Source organism: Mytilus edulis, chromosome 11 (assembly GCF_963676685.1).
Source record: "Mytilus edulis chromosome 11, xbMytEdul2.2, whole genome shotgun sequence".
NCBI classification, from domain to species: Eukaryota; Metazoa; Mollusca; class Bivalvia; order Mytilida; family Mytilidae; genus Mytilus; species Mytilus edulis.
In genome coordinates, this window is record NC_092354.1 from 61,249,588 (window position 1) to 61,268,018 (window position 18,431).

Genomic DNA, 18,431 nt, shown 5'->3' on the forward strand with positions numbered 1-18,431 from the left:
CTTTTGAGTTTTTAGAACTTGTAAAAGATTGAGATACCAACGCCTAAACCATATTCATTCCTGTTTGTCATTTCAAAAAGATTGAATGACATACAAGGTCAATCTCATAGGCGTCACATATGCATATCACTTTGCTAGACCTAACACCTGTCATTTTATTCCAAACTTAGACATCATGGACTTGGGGTGACGGTGGGAGTCATTTACATTTACTATGGACAGGTCAGTCAGACCTCACCATTGATCCCTGTAGTAGTAAACATTTGTCTGATTTGTGTCTCATAACTTTTGTACTGTAGAACACAAACTCAGTTTTCTTTCCAGGGAAGCAAGTCCATTGATACTTTTACAAGCTCATACTAAAGTCAACTTGAACTACTAACAGTCAACTAATACAAACAATAATGATCAACTAGATGAACTGCAATCATTGCGAATTTGTACCACTGCTGACTCAAGACTCATGACCATGAAAAAAAAATATACCCGATATATACGTTGCTATTGAAAACCTTGATAAAAAATGAATTATTTGCCTTAATGATTAATTCATTAAATGAACATAAATGTACAATTATATATGAATGTTTAATGTTTGTTCTTTTAAATCTTTAAAAAAAAATTGAAGCAACATTGCCATAGTTTTCATTATTATGTTTGCCTTGGTTTTTGGTTAACTGCCTACAGTGCTTACAGCGCTTTGATTGATTATGAGCCCAGTTTTCTAGTTGGTCCAAATCAGGATTCAAAATTATTATATTCAATATTGTGCAATAGCAAGAAATTTTCGATTGCACAGTATTCAGTAATAGCAAGAAATCTTCAATTGTACAGTATTGTGCAATAGCAAGAAATCTTTAATTGCACAGTATTGTGCAATAGCAAGTATTTTAAATTGCACAGTATTGTGCAATAGCAAGACATATCTAATTGCACAATATTGTGCAATAGCAAGATATTTTCAATTGGAGTTATCTTTCTTTGTTCAGAATAGTAGTTGAATCAACTTAAATCATTGTTTTATACAATATATACAATGTATTTTCACTTTTTCTACCAACTGACATGACTGATAAATTAAAACAATCTTTACCATTCAGTGATAACAAGCACTTTTTTTTACATTTTAATATTTTATGATGTATTTAAATGAGCAGTTATTGTTGCAAACTCTTTTAGAAATTTGAATTTAGATCAGTTTTAAGGGAAGAAGGTTAAAGGGGGGATGTGAGAAAAAATGGGTGGGGGGGGGGCAATTTGTCTCATTTCATATTTCATAAATAAAAAGAAAATGTCTTCAAACTTTTTTTTGAGAGGATTAATATTCAACAGCATAGTGAATTGCTCAGAAGCAAACATTTTTTTTTAAAGTTCATTAGACCACATTCATTCTGTGTCAGAAACCTATATACTGTGTCAACTATTTAATCACAATCCAAATTTAGAGCTGAATCCAGGTTCAGGGCCGTAACTAGCCACTTTTAATAGTGAGGCAAAATATATTCGCAGAGCGTAAGGGGCGAAAAAAAATTGGCGAGGGGTCTGGGGAAGCTCTGAGAAAATTAAAGCAAAATCGTGCATTCTGAGCGTTTTCCGGACTCTTTCTTACATTGAAACATAATTTATTTTTAGCGCTTTTTTTGACAATATTCTGGTCTCAAAGCAAAAATATAGATTCATTGTAATTTAAGGTTTTTTTTACGGGGACAACATTAAAAGTAGACCGATATGAAGGATAAAGCAAAAATTGTAATTCTCACAATCATTAAAATCGCATTTGTCTGTCTGTCTGTTCTTTGTCTCGTATTGTTCTTAGACTTTGGTGATTTTTTTGTGACTAGATTTATATATAGTGACAGTGCAGTAGTATACTTTAAGTACTGCTTAAGTCGACACTAAGGATAATCTGTACCTTGTTTTATGGTATTAATGATTTTTTTATTGTTGAAAACCCCACCAGAAACTATCAAGATGAAGAACAAGAATAAAAACTTTGACTATTGATAATTTGTATTTTTTCTATGCATTAATTTTGTGTGAGATAAGGTCCCGTGCACATGTAGTCCATCTTCTTTTATTTTCTGTAAAATGACTTAATGCAAGTTTAACCCTTTAATGTAAAAGATCATATGGCAATACATTGATGTTTTTATAGATGATTTGATACCGGGAAATTGGTGGTCTTACTTTAATTTAAACTATGTCAGCTATCTAGTTTTATGTACAACAAAAAGAGCCAGTTTTGTATTCTTTGGTATCAAGTTCAATTCCATGCAGAATTGACCATATTTTTCTTTGTCCAGTAGCATCGTAAATATTCTTAAAATTTTTTCTCGTACAATGGCTGGACATTGGTGGACGTGCAACATTGCAAAACCACAGGTTTACAAATGAAAATCAACACTCAGCCTATTTGGATGGAGAGTTGTCTCGTTGGCACTCACACCACATCTTCCTATATCTATATAGTCATAAAGTAGGACAATAAATGAACAAAAGACAAACCCGGGACACAGAAGTACAAACAATAGACCATCAACTCTGAAAACTAAAAATAAAGTAGAAACATGGACCACGATAAACATGCAAGGGCGACATCTGAGAGTAAAGAGAACTCGCGTCTTGCAAGACACTTTCCGTGAAAACAATTTGATATGAAGACAATCTTTTGTTTCAGATTGTTTTCTTTTTTTTTTCGAAATTTCAAACATGAGGCATTTGCCTCATTTGCCTCAATGTAGTTACGGCCCTGAGGTTGAATGATATGTCCACACTTGCCCCAACTGTTTAGGGTTCAACCTCTGCGGTAGTTTAAAGCTGTGCCCTGCAGAGCATCTGGTCTATTTGTTTAATCTCTTTGAATGTGCTATTGTTTTTCCTATGATCTGGTTATTGCCTGCAGACCTCTCCAGAGAGCGAGGAAGTTTTTGTATTATTTGTTTGGACAAAAAAATGTTGGACAATCAGTATTATCTCCTGAATATATTTTATTGAATTCTAAAACAAAAGTAGTCTCTAAACTGGGAATTCTAGTTATTTTTGAAGTACAAGGGAAATGATGTTGATATTTGCTTAAACTGGAATTTCTCAACACAGTGGAATTTAACAGACATAGACGTAGAAATTTGCAATAAAAGTCTGATTGATGACAGAAAGTTTGAGTTTGAGTTTTAAATACAATTTAAAAAAAGGAGCATCATGTTCCTTATAAAAAGTTTCATGAACACATTTCCATCTTCACCGCTAGAAAATTCTCAGTTATGTGTGCAAAGATTTGCTTATTACCCTTCTAGCCCACCTTAGATCACCACTAGTTTCTGATGGGGTTTGAGTTGTATTATGTCTATGAGTTTTTTATGTTGTGTTTTGTGTACTATTGTTATTCTTTGAATTTTCTTTTGTAGCCATGGCAGTTTGTTTTCAACTTATGAGTTTGAATGTTCCTCTGGTATCTTTAGCCTCTATTTTACTCATGTTGATTTATTTATTTTTCAGCCTCTTCCATTACCTTCCCCCAGACTGAGGCAGAGTGAGGAGTCAGTTGAACCTAGTTCTAGTGGAGAGCTGACAGACCATCATCAAGTTAACAGTCCCAGGAGAAGTACCGATTCCAGGGACAGTCCGAGGAGTAGTACCGATTACAGGGACTTGCTCAGTGAGGTGTGTATACTTTTATGTGTGTAAAAAGTAAAATCACTTTTGTAGCCATGACAGTTTGTTTACAACTCATGAGTTCGAATGTCCCTCTGGTATCTTTAGCCTCTATTTATACCCCCGCTTTCAAAAAAGGGGGGTATACTGTTTTACCTCTGTCTGTCCGTTGGTCCGTCCATCCATGCATCAGTCAGTCCATCGTATGAAACTTTCGTCTCATTTTTAGCAGGAACTACACATCCACCCTTTCTGTAATTTGGTATCAACATTTATATATGTCAGCCATACCGTGTGATGCGTTTTCAGATTCATCATTCATCGACTTCCAGTTTACCGAACACTTAAACGATTTTACACATGATAGCCAAGTTGAAAATTTTCGTCACATTTTTCTCAGGAACTACAATACAAGGATTTCTGAAAACTGGTTTCAGGATTTATATAAGTCAGCTATACCGTGTGATGTGTTTTCAGATTCATCACTCGACAACTTCCTGTTTACCAAACACTTGCATATTTTTACACTATTAATATTATCCACTTGCGGAGGGGGTATCATCAGTGAGCAGTAGCTCACAGTTTCACTTGTTTACTCATGTTGATTTATTTATTTTTCAGCCTCTTCCATTACCTTCCCCCAGACTGAGGCAGAGTGAGGAGTCAGTTGAACCTAGTTCTAGTGGAGAGCTGACAGACCATCATCAAGTTAACAGTCCCAGGAGAAGTACCGATTCCAGGGACAGTCCAAGGAGTAGTACCGATTCCAGGGACTTGCTCAGTGAGGTGTGTATAATGTTATGTGTGTAAAAAGTCAAATCACAAAAATACTGAACTCCGAAGAAAATTCAACGGGAAAATACCTTACAATAACAAAACACATCAAATGAATGAACAACTGTCATATTTCTGACTTGATGCTTTGCAGGCATTTGCAAATGCAGAAAATGGTGGATTTAACCTGATTTTATAACGCTAAACCTCTCACTTGTACGACAGTCTTATCAATTCCGCTATTTTTACATGGATGCGCGAACATAACAGACATAATAAATTAAATAGTCAAAGCACAGCAGTTGTCACTGTGTTACAATCTTAAAACAAACAATTTTACAAAAAAACACAAATATTTGTGACAAAAGCATCCATCAAATTAAAAACACTTTCATTTAAGGAATGACTGTAATATTTTTCTGTCTATAAAGAAATCACATAAAATATGTGGTGCACACTGAATAATGTGTGTAGCGGGTTATTTAACAGTGTGCACCACATTTTTTATGTTATTTCAAATAGACAGAAAAAAATTACAGTCATTTCTTATAATTTAATTCTAAACTCATTTTAAACCATAGAAAACCATGAAAAAACATTGATAAGGTCACGGTCACATGACTGAATTATGTCTATGGTCTCATAACAAAATAACGTCAGCCAATCAGGAGACGTGTTACATCCAAAATTAAATTATTGCTTTGAGAATAGAGTAATAGAGTGGGGGTAGAAAAAAGGGGTGTCAAGGGGTGTCAATGACCTCAATGAAATTCTTGTACATGCCGTTAATCAGTCAATGACTTACATATATGACACTAACAATGGAATGACACCTAATATGTGGGTATATTGTCATTTGATAGTTAAGGTTAGACAGTGGCTAACAACTGTATTTTACTTGGGCTTTAAATATTTCTTTTTTGTCAGGTGTATGCAAAATTGGAATTTACCATTTTCCAAGCAAGACAATCTTTAATATTAAAGATTGAATTTTAGTTCACAGTTCAGCAGCAGATATAATACCAAAAATATTGGACAATTTGTTAAACAGCTTGCAACACCAACACCCTAACATCTGGCTACTTTGAAAAATAAGTTCAAATAGTTAAAACAACAACAAACAACATATGTCGTGCACACTTGCTGTTGTAATTACATAAACCTTTTACATGGACACATAGATCATCAATGCACTTGCAACTTATGTAAATAATTATAAGAGCACGCCAAGAATAACTTATTGAACTTAAGTTATATTGGGAGCATCAAGATCATTTTTCGAGTGTCACAGACCATCACAGAACGAGATGCCATTGTGTTTTAATGTTAATACTATGTCATGCCGTTCCAAATTAACTTGTCAGGGATGATTCCAGGTGATTTCAGATGGGTCCCTTGACCATTGAATTTGGAATTTTCATCCTAATTGGGAATTTTTTATGCATAAAATCTAAGACCAAATAACATTATTTTCCTGTTAAAATGGAAAATGTATATTAAGTTTCACCTGTAGACTGTTGTAATAAGTTGTAACATTTTGAATAATACTGGACAGGCTACTGATTATGATATACCGGTATATGATTACCAGATCGCTTGACAGTTATTGGATTGTAACCAGGGAAGTTGTTATATGAAGATCATTGCACATGATGCACTATCTTCTCTTAGCTATGGTGTTAACCTTTTACATATAAAACAGCTAACATAAACCACTTAAAAAAAATCATCCATTGGGTAATTTTTTCAACAGCAGGTCATCTTTATAAATTTACCTTGATTCAAATGGATTTCAAATTGAACTGGTCAGTTGTCGAATTCAGAAAAGCAAAATTTTACAAAAGTTCTGATCATGGACCCTGCTTACTGTTTTGTCAGATTCTGTACAAACTATGTTTCCATTTTTCATGCAAAATAATTTGAATTTCATGTGTCCTTCCTCATTTTAATACAAAAAATGTCTAATCACGCATCACTCTTAAATTAGTCCCAATGAGACCCACTTTAGGAACAGGAAAATTTATAATGCTTCCGAACACTCAATGCAAACAAATAATACTAAAAAACCTAATTTTTTGTTTGGTCTATCATGCATGTGTAGTATCAGAATCAACAGGTTTATCACACAATTTATTTCTTTTCATTCTAGGCCATGGAGGAGGAGTTTTTTCTTGATGATGTAGAGGATGAGGATATAGATGAGGAAGATTTGGTGCTGGGAGATGAGGATGATGTCACTATGGTTACAAAACCACAGCTTAATGATGAACAAAATTATGTCTGCAGTACCGATACCAAACCTACACAAAGAATAACAAAAATGGCTTTGCGAGTCTTTTTTCAGTTTGTTTGCAACCATGGTATTGAATTGGACATAAAAACAGCAAGCAAAAAAGAATTGGCTCAGGTTTTGCAACTGTTTTTCCTGGAAGTCAGAAAAATTGATGGGCAGATGTACAAAAGAAATGCTTTTAGTGCTATTAAATTTGGATTGAATCGTGGTTTTAAGAAAATGCGTGAAGATTTCAATTTTAATGATGTAGAATTCTTTCCTGCTGTTAAAGCTTTCAAACAAGCTCTGAATGAACTAAAAATCAATGGAAAAACTGTTGACTCCATTGAAAGACTTAGTACTCCTGATATGGGGAAATTGTACAGTGGTAACGGACTAGATATACATCGGCCCATCACCTTACAATGGAAAGTTTTCTTTGATATCCTCTTCTTTTTGCTCTGTGCCAAAGGTCGAGATATCTTACGCATGTTGAAACCCTCTCATATTCGCATCAAGTTCAACCAAAATGGAAGGAAGTATGTACAAATTGTTATAAATGATAAGGAAAGTAATTCTACTGGTCAGCAAGGTCAAGATACATGTACATCAGAACCAGCGGTCAAAATGGATGACCGTCAAGGTGCAGGCTGTATGTTTGAGATACCTGGACATCCTAAATGTCCAGTAGCATCTCTTGAAAAGTACTTGTCTAAGTTGCCATCAAACTGTAACTTTCTTTTTGCCCAACATGGTGACCGTACAAAGTATACTAATGATAAAGACTATCAACTAATGACCTGCTGGTATCATAACGCACCTGTTGGTAAAAACACCCTTGGTGTAATGATGAGGGAAATATCAAAACATGCTGGACTTTCAAAGATATATTCAAACTTTTCTGTCCATGCCACAGGCTGTGCAGTTCTTAATTATAAAGGTTATGATATAAAAGCTTTCTTAGATGTTAGTAAAGGATACGGCAGACAGTTTTCTATGTTCAATGACCTGGATGTTCGAGAGAAAATATCTGATATACTGATGGAAACTTTGATTCCAAATTCTACAGTAAGTTTAAATAGATACATTGTATGCGAAGATGTGGTATGAGTGCCAATGAGACAACTCTTCATCCAAGATGTATATATGTATTACACAATCAGAGACTTGATACTAACTAACTAAGTCCTAAAATAAAATATTGTTTGTTAACCCAATCCCGACCGGCCCTGCAAAAACAGTGTGACTCATTAACTTTTATAGTCAAAACTAAATCAAATATTATTTTTTATTCATAAATTTCTGATTCTCAGGCTTGCCTAACATCATGTACATATATGACCAATATTGTTCCAGATTTTAGGGAAAAAACGAAATTATATCCCTACCTACATGAACCTACTTGCATCTTGCTTCGCAGGGTCGGGATTGGGGAGACATACATATTAATTTAGGACTAAATAAATCAATTTTCAAAAATAAAAAGTGAGAAAACTATCAACTTGATGCATAAGGAAATGGAATCTGGTTTTGATCATCTATTGATCTCTGTACAGCCTTTAACAATGAAGAAAACAGCATAAGAACAGCATGACCTTGTCTGAAATGCCAGAAATACTCAAATGTATATTACAATCCTATACATTTATCATGTTTATTGATGATTTTTTTATTAATAATGCATAGATAGTAAAAAAATATACTAGTTTTCTATGCAGAGGATCAGTGTTTCCTTCAGGGTGCTTTGACTTCCTCAACCAGTAGATACTTGCACCATGATGTAGTAGCTATGGTCACCGAAAGTGGCATTAAACACCATCAATCCAATGATAAACACAAAAAAAGTCAATTAGAATTCTTGTTGAATGAACTTAGAGGAATTTTAAATCATAGAATTTAGTATTGAACATGTCTCATCAGTAAAAAAAAATCAAATTATTACACATTTTATTAATTTTTGTAGAATAATTTTACTGTTTACAAAAAAACCAAAAACATTTATTAGATACATTTTTAACTACTGTACATTATCACAAAAAAATGTATTAACCAGTAGACAAATAATACTAGAATCTATTTCCCCTTCTCCCCACCCTCCAAAAAAAAATCATCTCTGAAAGGTTTATTTCATTCAAAGAGATAATCAATTATCAATAACTGATTGACTATTTTGTAGAATATACAGGGAAGTGGTTTAACTACTATAAGACTAGGAAATCCCTTTGTACCTGTGGTAATACCTTCACAGCAAGCACCACAAACAATAGCCTTTGTTTCCAGGACCCCTCAGGTTATAATCCGTCCTTTGATGTCCACTGCAGCACCTACAATACAGAATAGACCGCAGACAGTATGTATTCAGCCAAGAAGTTCAGGTCCTAGTCAAGTGATGCCACAAGTGATGCCACTGGTCCAGACATTTCATCAAAATATTGTTCCTCCAGGTCTGATTCAAATGCAGGTTCAGAATCCACCAGATAGACAAGTTTTGACAAACTCACAACCGTTACAGCAAATTGTGATAAAACAAGAACCAGTAGATCCAGACAGTCAACCCACTGAGTCCAGTCCATCAAAAAGAGACATGGCTTCTACAAGTACGAACTGTATACCAGCATGTCCTGCAATGGAACAAGGAACAGTTTTGACCTCTGACAATTTTACAGGGGTGGTAACTCCATCTCTTTTTTGTCAAACAGGTAAGCAGGAGAATGTTTATTTAGGAGGTTAGTAATGGGGGCACCTTCATGAAGAATAACAGTAAAAATTCTTACTGAATAACATTAACAGTTAATTTTGATGCATGACAATAAAATGTACACTTTCTTTTAGACGATACAAATATAGACTGATTTTGAAAAATCACGTTAAATTTATCCCCCCTTTTCCACAAATAACGGTAACAAATTTATTTGGGACCTCTGATGATTCATGATAAGGATATTTAACAAATTAAATGCTATCAGTCCCCGAAAATGACCTTTTGACACCTGACAGTTAAGGTCATTGATACCCTCATTTAGGATTTTTCTGAATTTGTTAGCAGTGGTCAGATTTCATTTATCATATAGTTCTTGTGAGGTTTTATAATGTTCCTACTATAAATTTAAATAAAAAAGTAATTGATTTATTTTGAAATTTTCATCAATCGATTATATTATAATGTATTTTAAAAAATTAATAACCAGTCAGAGGCAGAGTAAAACTATATGTACTGGGTATCTAGGAAATGCATTTTTTCACGGAAACCTTTTTACCTCCTTGTGAATGTAAGAAATGCCTTTATACACCTTTTTATACATATACATGAGTTTTCACGCTTAACCACAAGTCCTATGGCAATGGCTTGTAAAAATGCTTTCGGCTTGTAAAAGTCTTCTCTTCAAGCCACAGAAATTAACTAAAATTTTCAAAAAATTGAGCTTCAGGCTTGTGGACTCCAAAGATAAGCGTGAAGGCTGTATAGATTATGTACTTATGAACTCATGCAACAATTTAGATTTTTTTTATTATTAGGACTGTGTGAAGAAATCTTACAGTTTTAATAGATGTTTTTTACAATTAGAATGGCACTATTTTATTTTAATAGCCTTAACTTTTATCCTGTTTCAAAATATTAACTGTAAATTCTGAAAATAATGTTCACATTTATTGTTGTGAATCACTGAATACTGGTACAGATGCATGCATATAATCTAATTAATGCTATTGAAACAATTTTGTCAAGGAAAATCACTTCTTACAATTTATGAATGTGAGTTTTAATTACTGCTAATAGGTTGCATTTATCTCATGGATAGAAAAATCATTTTGTTTCTGAATTAACAGTATATGAAAGCATCTTGAAGTATTTGATATTGGATGTCTCATTTTGTATGACATACTGTAGATTAATTTATTTTCGTCGGTACCAATTTTTGTGGATTAAACAAACTTACACTTTTGTGGACATTTAATTTGGGGGTTCTGCCAAAGTCTGCATACAAGCATATGGAAAATTTGTAATATGTTGAACATTTAAATTTGTGGTTCACCTGTACCCATGAAATCCACGAAAAATTTGTATCCAACGAAAAATAAATAATCCAGAGTATATAACATGTTTAAAAGGCCTTTACATGCATTTTGTTGACTTATTATGAACAAATAATTAGAGAATTATTGCCTTTTACAAAAACAATTGAAAACCGATTGGGTTTTATTAGATTTTTATACAAAAGTATTGTTACCATAATCATGTTTATAGACTTAATAGATATAACATTGTATAAGAAGATGTGGTTTGAGTGCCTATGTGACAACTCTCCATCCAAGTCACAATTTGTAAATGTAAACCATTTTAGGGCAAAGAACAGTCTTCAACACATATTTTTTGCTCATGCGAAACAGTAATCTATAAAGTGCCCCAAAAATTACTAAGAAATTCATGTAAAACCATTCAAACAAGAAAAACGTCTAATTTATATAAAAAATGAGAAACACAATAATCTTTTCTAAATAGACCCTTACAATGATTGTGTGTAATAACTTTATCTTATATTTCTTATTGAACAATCAAAAATATTTGTCTTTATCTTCAGGGGATTCTTCACCTAGTAAATCACCTGTTTCCAAAAAAGATCAGTCTTTGATAGAGCTACGACAGGAAGTTATTAATTTACAAAACCAGCTTAAGCAGCAGGAGACTTTACACCATGACTCTTCAGCCAAGTTAACTAATTTAAAGGTATATTCTGGAGAATACAAAAGACTTCTGCAAGACTCTAAGATCCTTCAGCAGCATCTGACTTCTAGTCAGGAAAAGAATGTAGAACTCAAAACAACAATTGCCAAATTAAAACAGGATAAAGAATGTGTGAATGATACTAATATCACTACCTCTTTTGAGAATTTGTGTTTGCATAGGCCAGTTTTCAAGCATTACACAGGGTTTACTCCAGAGGAGTTCCAAATATTGTTTACATTTTTGATTCCAGACATCACACATGTTCCATACAGAAGAACAGGACACAGTTTGTCAACCAGGTCACAACTTTTGTTGACATTGTTTAAATTAAGACATAACTTTACCTTCATAGACTTAGGGTATCGTTTCTGTCTGTCAAAACTCAAAGCTAAGAATATATTCTGTGCCTGGGTATATCAGATATCAGATAGATTTCAGGAGGTGTATACCTGGCCACATCGTGAAACCCTCAAAGCTCAAGTTCCAAGACACTTTCATCAAAATTTCCCAAGCACATTTGTTTTGCTTAAAAGAATAAAAATCAAAGTTTTCCAGGAAAGGAACAGGGCTAATTTTAGCAGCTTGCCAAGAGACGTGGCTTCTAAGAAATCAGAGAAGACTCGACATGGTATCTTGGCTGTTGATCCACGTGGATCAGTCATTGGATGTTCCGGATTGGTTGAGGGAAATTTGTCTGATTCAGATTTATTTGAAAATTGTGGACTAAAGAGACAATTAGTTACCCTTATGAACAATGGCAAGCTGGACAATGGGGATGGAATATTGTGTGAAGGTTTAGACATAGAAAAAGACATAAATGAGATAGGACTTAAGTTAAACAATGTAGCATTTATGAAATGTGATATTTCTGATCAACTGAAAACTATGCTTCAGACGCAACATGTTCAGAACCACAAAATATTGGTGGACAAAGCTGTAAATAGGTTAAAAAAGTTTAGAATTATTTCTCAGACTGTGCCGACATCTTTATCAGCATCGTGTGAGAAAATCTTTCAAGTTACAGCATTTCTTACAAATTTCCAACCACCTTTGACCTTTGATGTCACATCTGACACTTAAAGTTAAAAGTATTTCAGTTATTATACTGACAGTGTCATTACAAATGTTATCTGAACATAGATGTTATGTTAATTATTGCCATTACTTTATTGGTTTACTGTTTACTGGCCAGGGGTGCTAGTACTACATTCTAATATAAAATTAATGTTATCTTTAGGTACTGGATGAATTGGATTGTAAAATATTAGAAGATGTTTGATATTGATTTTTAACAAAATAAGCCAAATTTTAGGCTAGAATGCAGTTCATCTGTAAGACCTTTTGTTAAATGAAGAAAATTATGTGATATTTTGTGTTTTTCAACTGTTTCTACAGGTGTGCATGATAAAAAACAATCAATCTTAACCCTATATTTGTTTTAATTGGATAGAAAAATAGTTATTCTTTTATTTTTTTAAATTTTGCATATTAGATAATTAATATATATGTACAATGATGTAGCTAGAATAAAAGTACATTGCATATGAAAATAATGAGATTTAGTATTATTGCCAATGAGAAAACATTTCACAAGAGATCAAAGGACATAGAATTTTTTGATTATATAAGTCACTGTTTGGTCTTCAAATATTATGCGTAAACCCATACTGCATAGTCAGCTATAAATGTTCTTGAAGTGACCAACTTATTCTTTTAATTTTCTGAAGCATTTTGTAAGTTATGTCATCTTATCAAAATTCTGGCATTTAGTTACCTTTCTATATATTCACAATGTGACATAAGAATCAATTTTTCAGATATCATACCTTATCACATTATGAAGTTCTGTCATATTGTCCATTATTCTTGACCATATTTACATGGTTCATTGATTAAAATGTAGAATGGAAATAGGGAATGCGTTAAAGAGACAACAGCAAAAGGTCACCAATGGGTCTTCAATTCAGCGAGAAACTCCCACAGGGGTCCTTCAGCTGGCCCCTAAACAAATATATATACTAGCTCAGTGATAATGGATGTCATACTAAACTCCGAATTATAAACAAAAAAATAAGATATAAAAATCATACAGAACTTACAAAGGCGGATTTGGGACAGGCCAAACATTATGGTTGGGTAAAATATGTTTTTTGAGATCTCAACCCTCCATTATATCTCTAGCCAATGAAGAAAAAACAAACGCACAAAAATATGCACAGTGAAACTCGGTTTAAGAAAAGTCCAAGTCTATGTCAGAATATGAACAAAAAAAAAAAACAATAAACAAAATGATAATAATACATACATAACAACAGACAACTAGCAGTTACTGATGCATGCCAGCTCCAGACTACTTGAAAAAAAAATTAAGATTTGTAGAATTGTTAAATTCTCTCTTATTATGAGTATCTTAATTTGTTATGTGCGTACAATCCAAGGTCCTCATGCTTATCAGACAGTTTTTACTTTACCTTGAACTCATTTCATGGATCAGTGACCAGGTGTGGTTGTCAAGTCTATATCTCAGATAATATAAGCAAAATGTCTAGTGACCGTCTGCTATAGTTGGTGTATGAAATAAAGGTAAAGTGGACACGTCCAACTTGCAGGTGTCATCTTACCTTGACCTCATTTTCATAGTTCAGTGGTTATAGTTATATTTTTATGTTTTGGTGTTAACTAATACTATATGCTATAATAGGTCAACCTAATGTGGTGTATGGATATTTTACAAAGCATTTGTCAGTCTATCATGGTTTATTTTACATTGACTTCATTTTTACAGTTCATTCCTCAATATTTTTTTTCTTTCTTTTCTAATACTATAAGCAATTGGTCAACTTTATTTTGTGTATTGAATGATGGTAAGGTTCATATTATATCGGTCTGGCAATTATCATTTGACCATGACCTTATTTTTATTGTTCATTGGTAAAACTTTTCCTGGTTAAGTTTTTCCCTTAGATTCTATATGCAATGTGTCAAATACTTATAAATAAATCATGTAATGATTTAAAGGTGTATATGGTGTAAAGGTCAAGTGATCAGTTAACTTGCACAAATTAAAAATCCGACTCCAAAGCAATGTATCATTACATCATTTCAATATACCATTGATCTTACTATTTGTATAAATTAGATAGTCAAAAGAAACCAAAATGACATCATCCAAAAATAAACTTTTTTAGTAGAAAAGTTAAAAACTGAGAATCATGAACCCTACCAAATCTTGGGGGTAATCTTAGATGCCCCAGGAGAGTAATCAAATCCTACTTCGCAAGTTGCAACCTATGTGTGCTTATGTAAGTACCAACTTGATGACAAGTTTAATTAGATTTAACTATTTGAGGAAAGAGGGTGAGATTGTGGTTACGACATTTGTAAATTATTCATCGTCATCTTTGAAAAAGGTATGCCTAAATCAAAGAACTTTTGATGAGGATCTGTAAAATTTATTAACTTCTGAGGAAATGATCACCACTATATTCTATCATGAAGGGGCTTGATTTTGATTTTCCAAAATTGCTCGAATCGCTGTATAGATGTCGTCTTACATTATACTAGATTTTTTCTCAAACTATTGAACTGATAATGACACAACTTGATAGTAATGTTTAAAGTAACCAGTATTACTAGGGAAAAAAGTCACAAATAATTTGTATTACTATAAAGTCTTTTATACTTGTAATACCACCAAACCATAGAACATCACATCCGGTTGCATACGAAAAATATTCCCTTGAATTTGACAGTTGTAGGAAAATAATCCTACATTTCATTGTAGTAAAACAATTCTGAGTCATAAATTTAACATATATCTTGGGTATTTAACTATGTCATTATTTTAAAGGTCTTTCCCCTAAGTGAGGAAAGACCTTATTGTTAATGTCTTTCCTCTATGCCTTATTGTTTTTCTCATTTTTTTTCTTCAGGCATTTTTTTTGACATGCCCTCACTCCCCCCGTTTCTATTGGAGTTATCAAGACCAAATATGGACCATCGGTGGACCTCAGCATGAAGTATTACCAGATGAGGCTGTGAAGGATTTCATCATCCCGTTTAGAAGTTATCTCCCTTTTATTGGTTTTTCTCGCTCGACATGGGCCCCTTCGTTGTTTTTAAAGATATGATGACCTTATCTGGACAATAGGTAAATCTCATCATGATGTATTACCATGTGAGGCTGCGTAAGATTTCATCATCCCCTTTGAGAGTTATGTCCCCTTGAAGCAATTTCTTTTATTTGCATTTTTCTTTAAAAGTATTAGAGATAGAATCGATTTGAAAATGTCAGCATGTAATAAAACAGATGGCAATGTTTATAAACATGAACAATTAATTTGTTACTAAGCTTTATAAGGGGTTATTTTCCCTTTTTAAATTATAAATAATTTAAAAAAAATTCTATTTCGAGAACCGGAAGTCATAGAGACTTGCAACCTTCAATAATCTTTAATTCACGTGACCTTTATAATATGCACCCAAGGTCAAAGGTCATCGAGTGCAAAAATAAATTACGCTGGAATTTCAAGCCTACGTATTAGAAAACGATAAGACTTCGCTGCATACATACAGCGTATAAAATGTTCCTCTCGACGAGCTCTACATTTTATACAATAAGCCTAAAAATGTCCGACCGTCTGTTCAAATTGTCATTGATATGGCTATATATATAAATTTACTGTTTACAAATTTTGAATTTTTTGAAATACTAAGGATTTTTTTATCTCAGGCATAGATTACCTTAGCTGTATTTGGCAAAACCTCTAGGAATTTTGGTCCTCAATGCTCTTCAACGTTGTACTTTATTTGGCCTTTTTAACTTTTTTTTATTCGAGTGTCACCGATGAGTCTTTTGTAGACGAGACGCGCGTCTGGCGTATATGCTAAATTAAGTCTTGGTATCTATGATAAGTTTATTTTCAAACATTACAACGGGATGACTCTTAAAAGTATAGTATTGTGTGTATCTTTTTAAAGGTAAAAGATATTAACCTACTATAAACTGCAAAGATGATTAATAATTCATGACCTTCAATTTGAGGTCAATGTCAGGTCATGATGAAATTTCACCTTGACCTTCACAGTATACAATGACCTTAACCTTATGATATTTGAAAGGTCAAGTGGTCCTGCGTTGAATGGTGGTAGTCCCATGTCTCCACGACTTCCAGTTCTCCAGCTTGGTATTGCATCATATATTTGATGATGCCTTGTGACATTGATGAACTTTGGAATTGTCCCATTTTCTACAATGATGTGCTTCAACTGCAGATCATTTATCATTTAACAGAATTCAGATATCTATTGTCGTTTTAGAGATAATGCAGTTTGAAGTTTTTCGAGCGGAGGCATGCATTTCTGAATCAACAACAGCTTACCACTTAAAATGTTTTTGGAAATTGAAGAGGTTAACATAATTATATGTTTGACCAAATACCAAAAACATTCTAGGAAAAAAAAACCAAAAAATCAATTTGAAATTTTTCAAGTTTTGCATTGACTTTGTAAGTTTCATAACTTCTATTTATATAGTTGATATTGGATCATTATTGGCACTTTGTCAAATGGGGTCATCTGATATATCAAATTGAAGGTCTTAATAAACTCTACTTAATTGAAAATGTTTTAGGTAAGGTTGTCGCATATCAAATGAAAGAACATAAAGCGTACATTTCAAATTTCAAATTGACATCCCTAAAAAATTGGTTAGGTGGGGTCATAGGGTGCAAACAATAAATTTTCTTTTAAGATAAGGTTGTTGTATATCAAATGAAAGGTCATGATGTGTACATTTAAAAAATCAAACTTTCTGGAACATGGCGTTGTCGCATATCAAATGAAAGATCATCAAAACTATGTTACATATACCATACTTCCGATCTCGAAAATGTAGGCGGATAAGGTCATTAAATGTAAAAAGCAAAAAGTTCACAGTATACAATGACCTTAACCTTATGATATTTGAAAGGTCAAGTGGTCCTGAGTTGAATGGTGGTAGTCCCATGTCTCCACGACTTCCAGTTCTCCAGCTTGGTATTACATCATATATTTGATGATTCCTTGTGACATTGATGAGGTATTACTCCTCTACAGCACTAAAATATATTATTATAACACCATTTAACTGCGTGTATTTGTATTTTTTATCTACCGTTTGTTTTATACATCTATTGATTTATTGAATGATGAACACTTCGGCTTTCCCGTTTTGACAAAAAATAAACATGAATTAGGAAGTGATATGAAATCTGTCTTAAACATCTCATGTATATTTTGACTTGACCTTTGCCTTAAACGAAAGTATGAATTTTGATGACTACAAGGATATCAAAAGCTTTCATAAAGTCGGTTAATGTCTTTTTAGTGATGCTCAAGGTCAAAATATTTGAATATCCAAAATCTAATAATCATGTTGATGAGCTTATCAAACCAAAACAGATTTTGATAAGAATATAGCCGACTCCTGTCAAGGAATCAGTGATTTGTATGAGGACACTATATTCCTTAATTAGAAAAAGTGTCAAGCAAAATTAATTTCATCACATTTCAGCAGAATTAAATAACAATGTTTCGAAATGTAGATTAACTAAATTGTTCAAGTGATTTCACCGTTTTTGAACATATGTATCGATGCCTGATGGATGACAAACGATATAAAGGTTGATGAGTACTCATCTCGATAGTTTGTTCTCAATGTTTTGAGAAAAACACGAATAATGAATGAAAAGCATCTCTTAATAAAACAGAATGATTGATGAAAATAACTGCATATCATGTAAAATATTAATATAGGCTGTTAACAATGACGTTTAACTTTTAAACCAGAATATATTTGAAACATAATTGTGGTTAGCAACTATGCATTTTCACATAATAGCATCATTTATAACTGATAAAAACCATTAACTGCATTGTTGCATTTTTCTATTAAATAAACTGACTAATTTACCGCCATTTATTTATGCTATATATATATATAAATATTGACTTATTTAGTTTCAACAC

General features: G+C 32.9%; 1 protein-coding gene across 1 annotated transcript in view; it reads left to right on the forward strand.

Annotated features, from left to right (window-relative positions):
• Nucleotides 1-12,973, forward strand: part of LOC139495962 (uncharacterized) — a 43,893-nt gene extending 30,920 nt beyond the window's left edge. Inside the window, exons 3-7 of the mRNA XM_071284390.1 lie at nucleotides 3,496-3,660; nucleotides 4,273-4,437; nucleotides 6,575-7,765; nucleotides 8,874-9,396; nucleotides 11,278-12,973. Of these exons, the coding sequence (XP_071140491.1) occupies nucleotides 3,496-3,660; nucleotides 4,273-4,437; nucleotides 6,575-7,765; nucleotides 8,874-9,396; nucleotides 11,278-12,503 (3,270 nt within the window). The 3' untranslated portion in view covers nucleotides 12,504-12,973. The remainder of the gene's footprint in view (nucleotides 1-3,495; nucleotides 3,661-4,272; nucleotides 4,438-6,574; nucleotides 7,766-8,873; nucleotides 9,397-11,277) is intronic.
• Nucleotides 12,974-18,431: the final 5,458 nt, after the last annotated feature.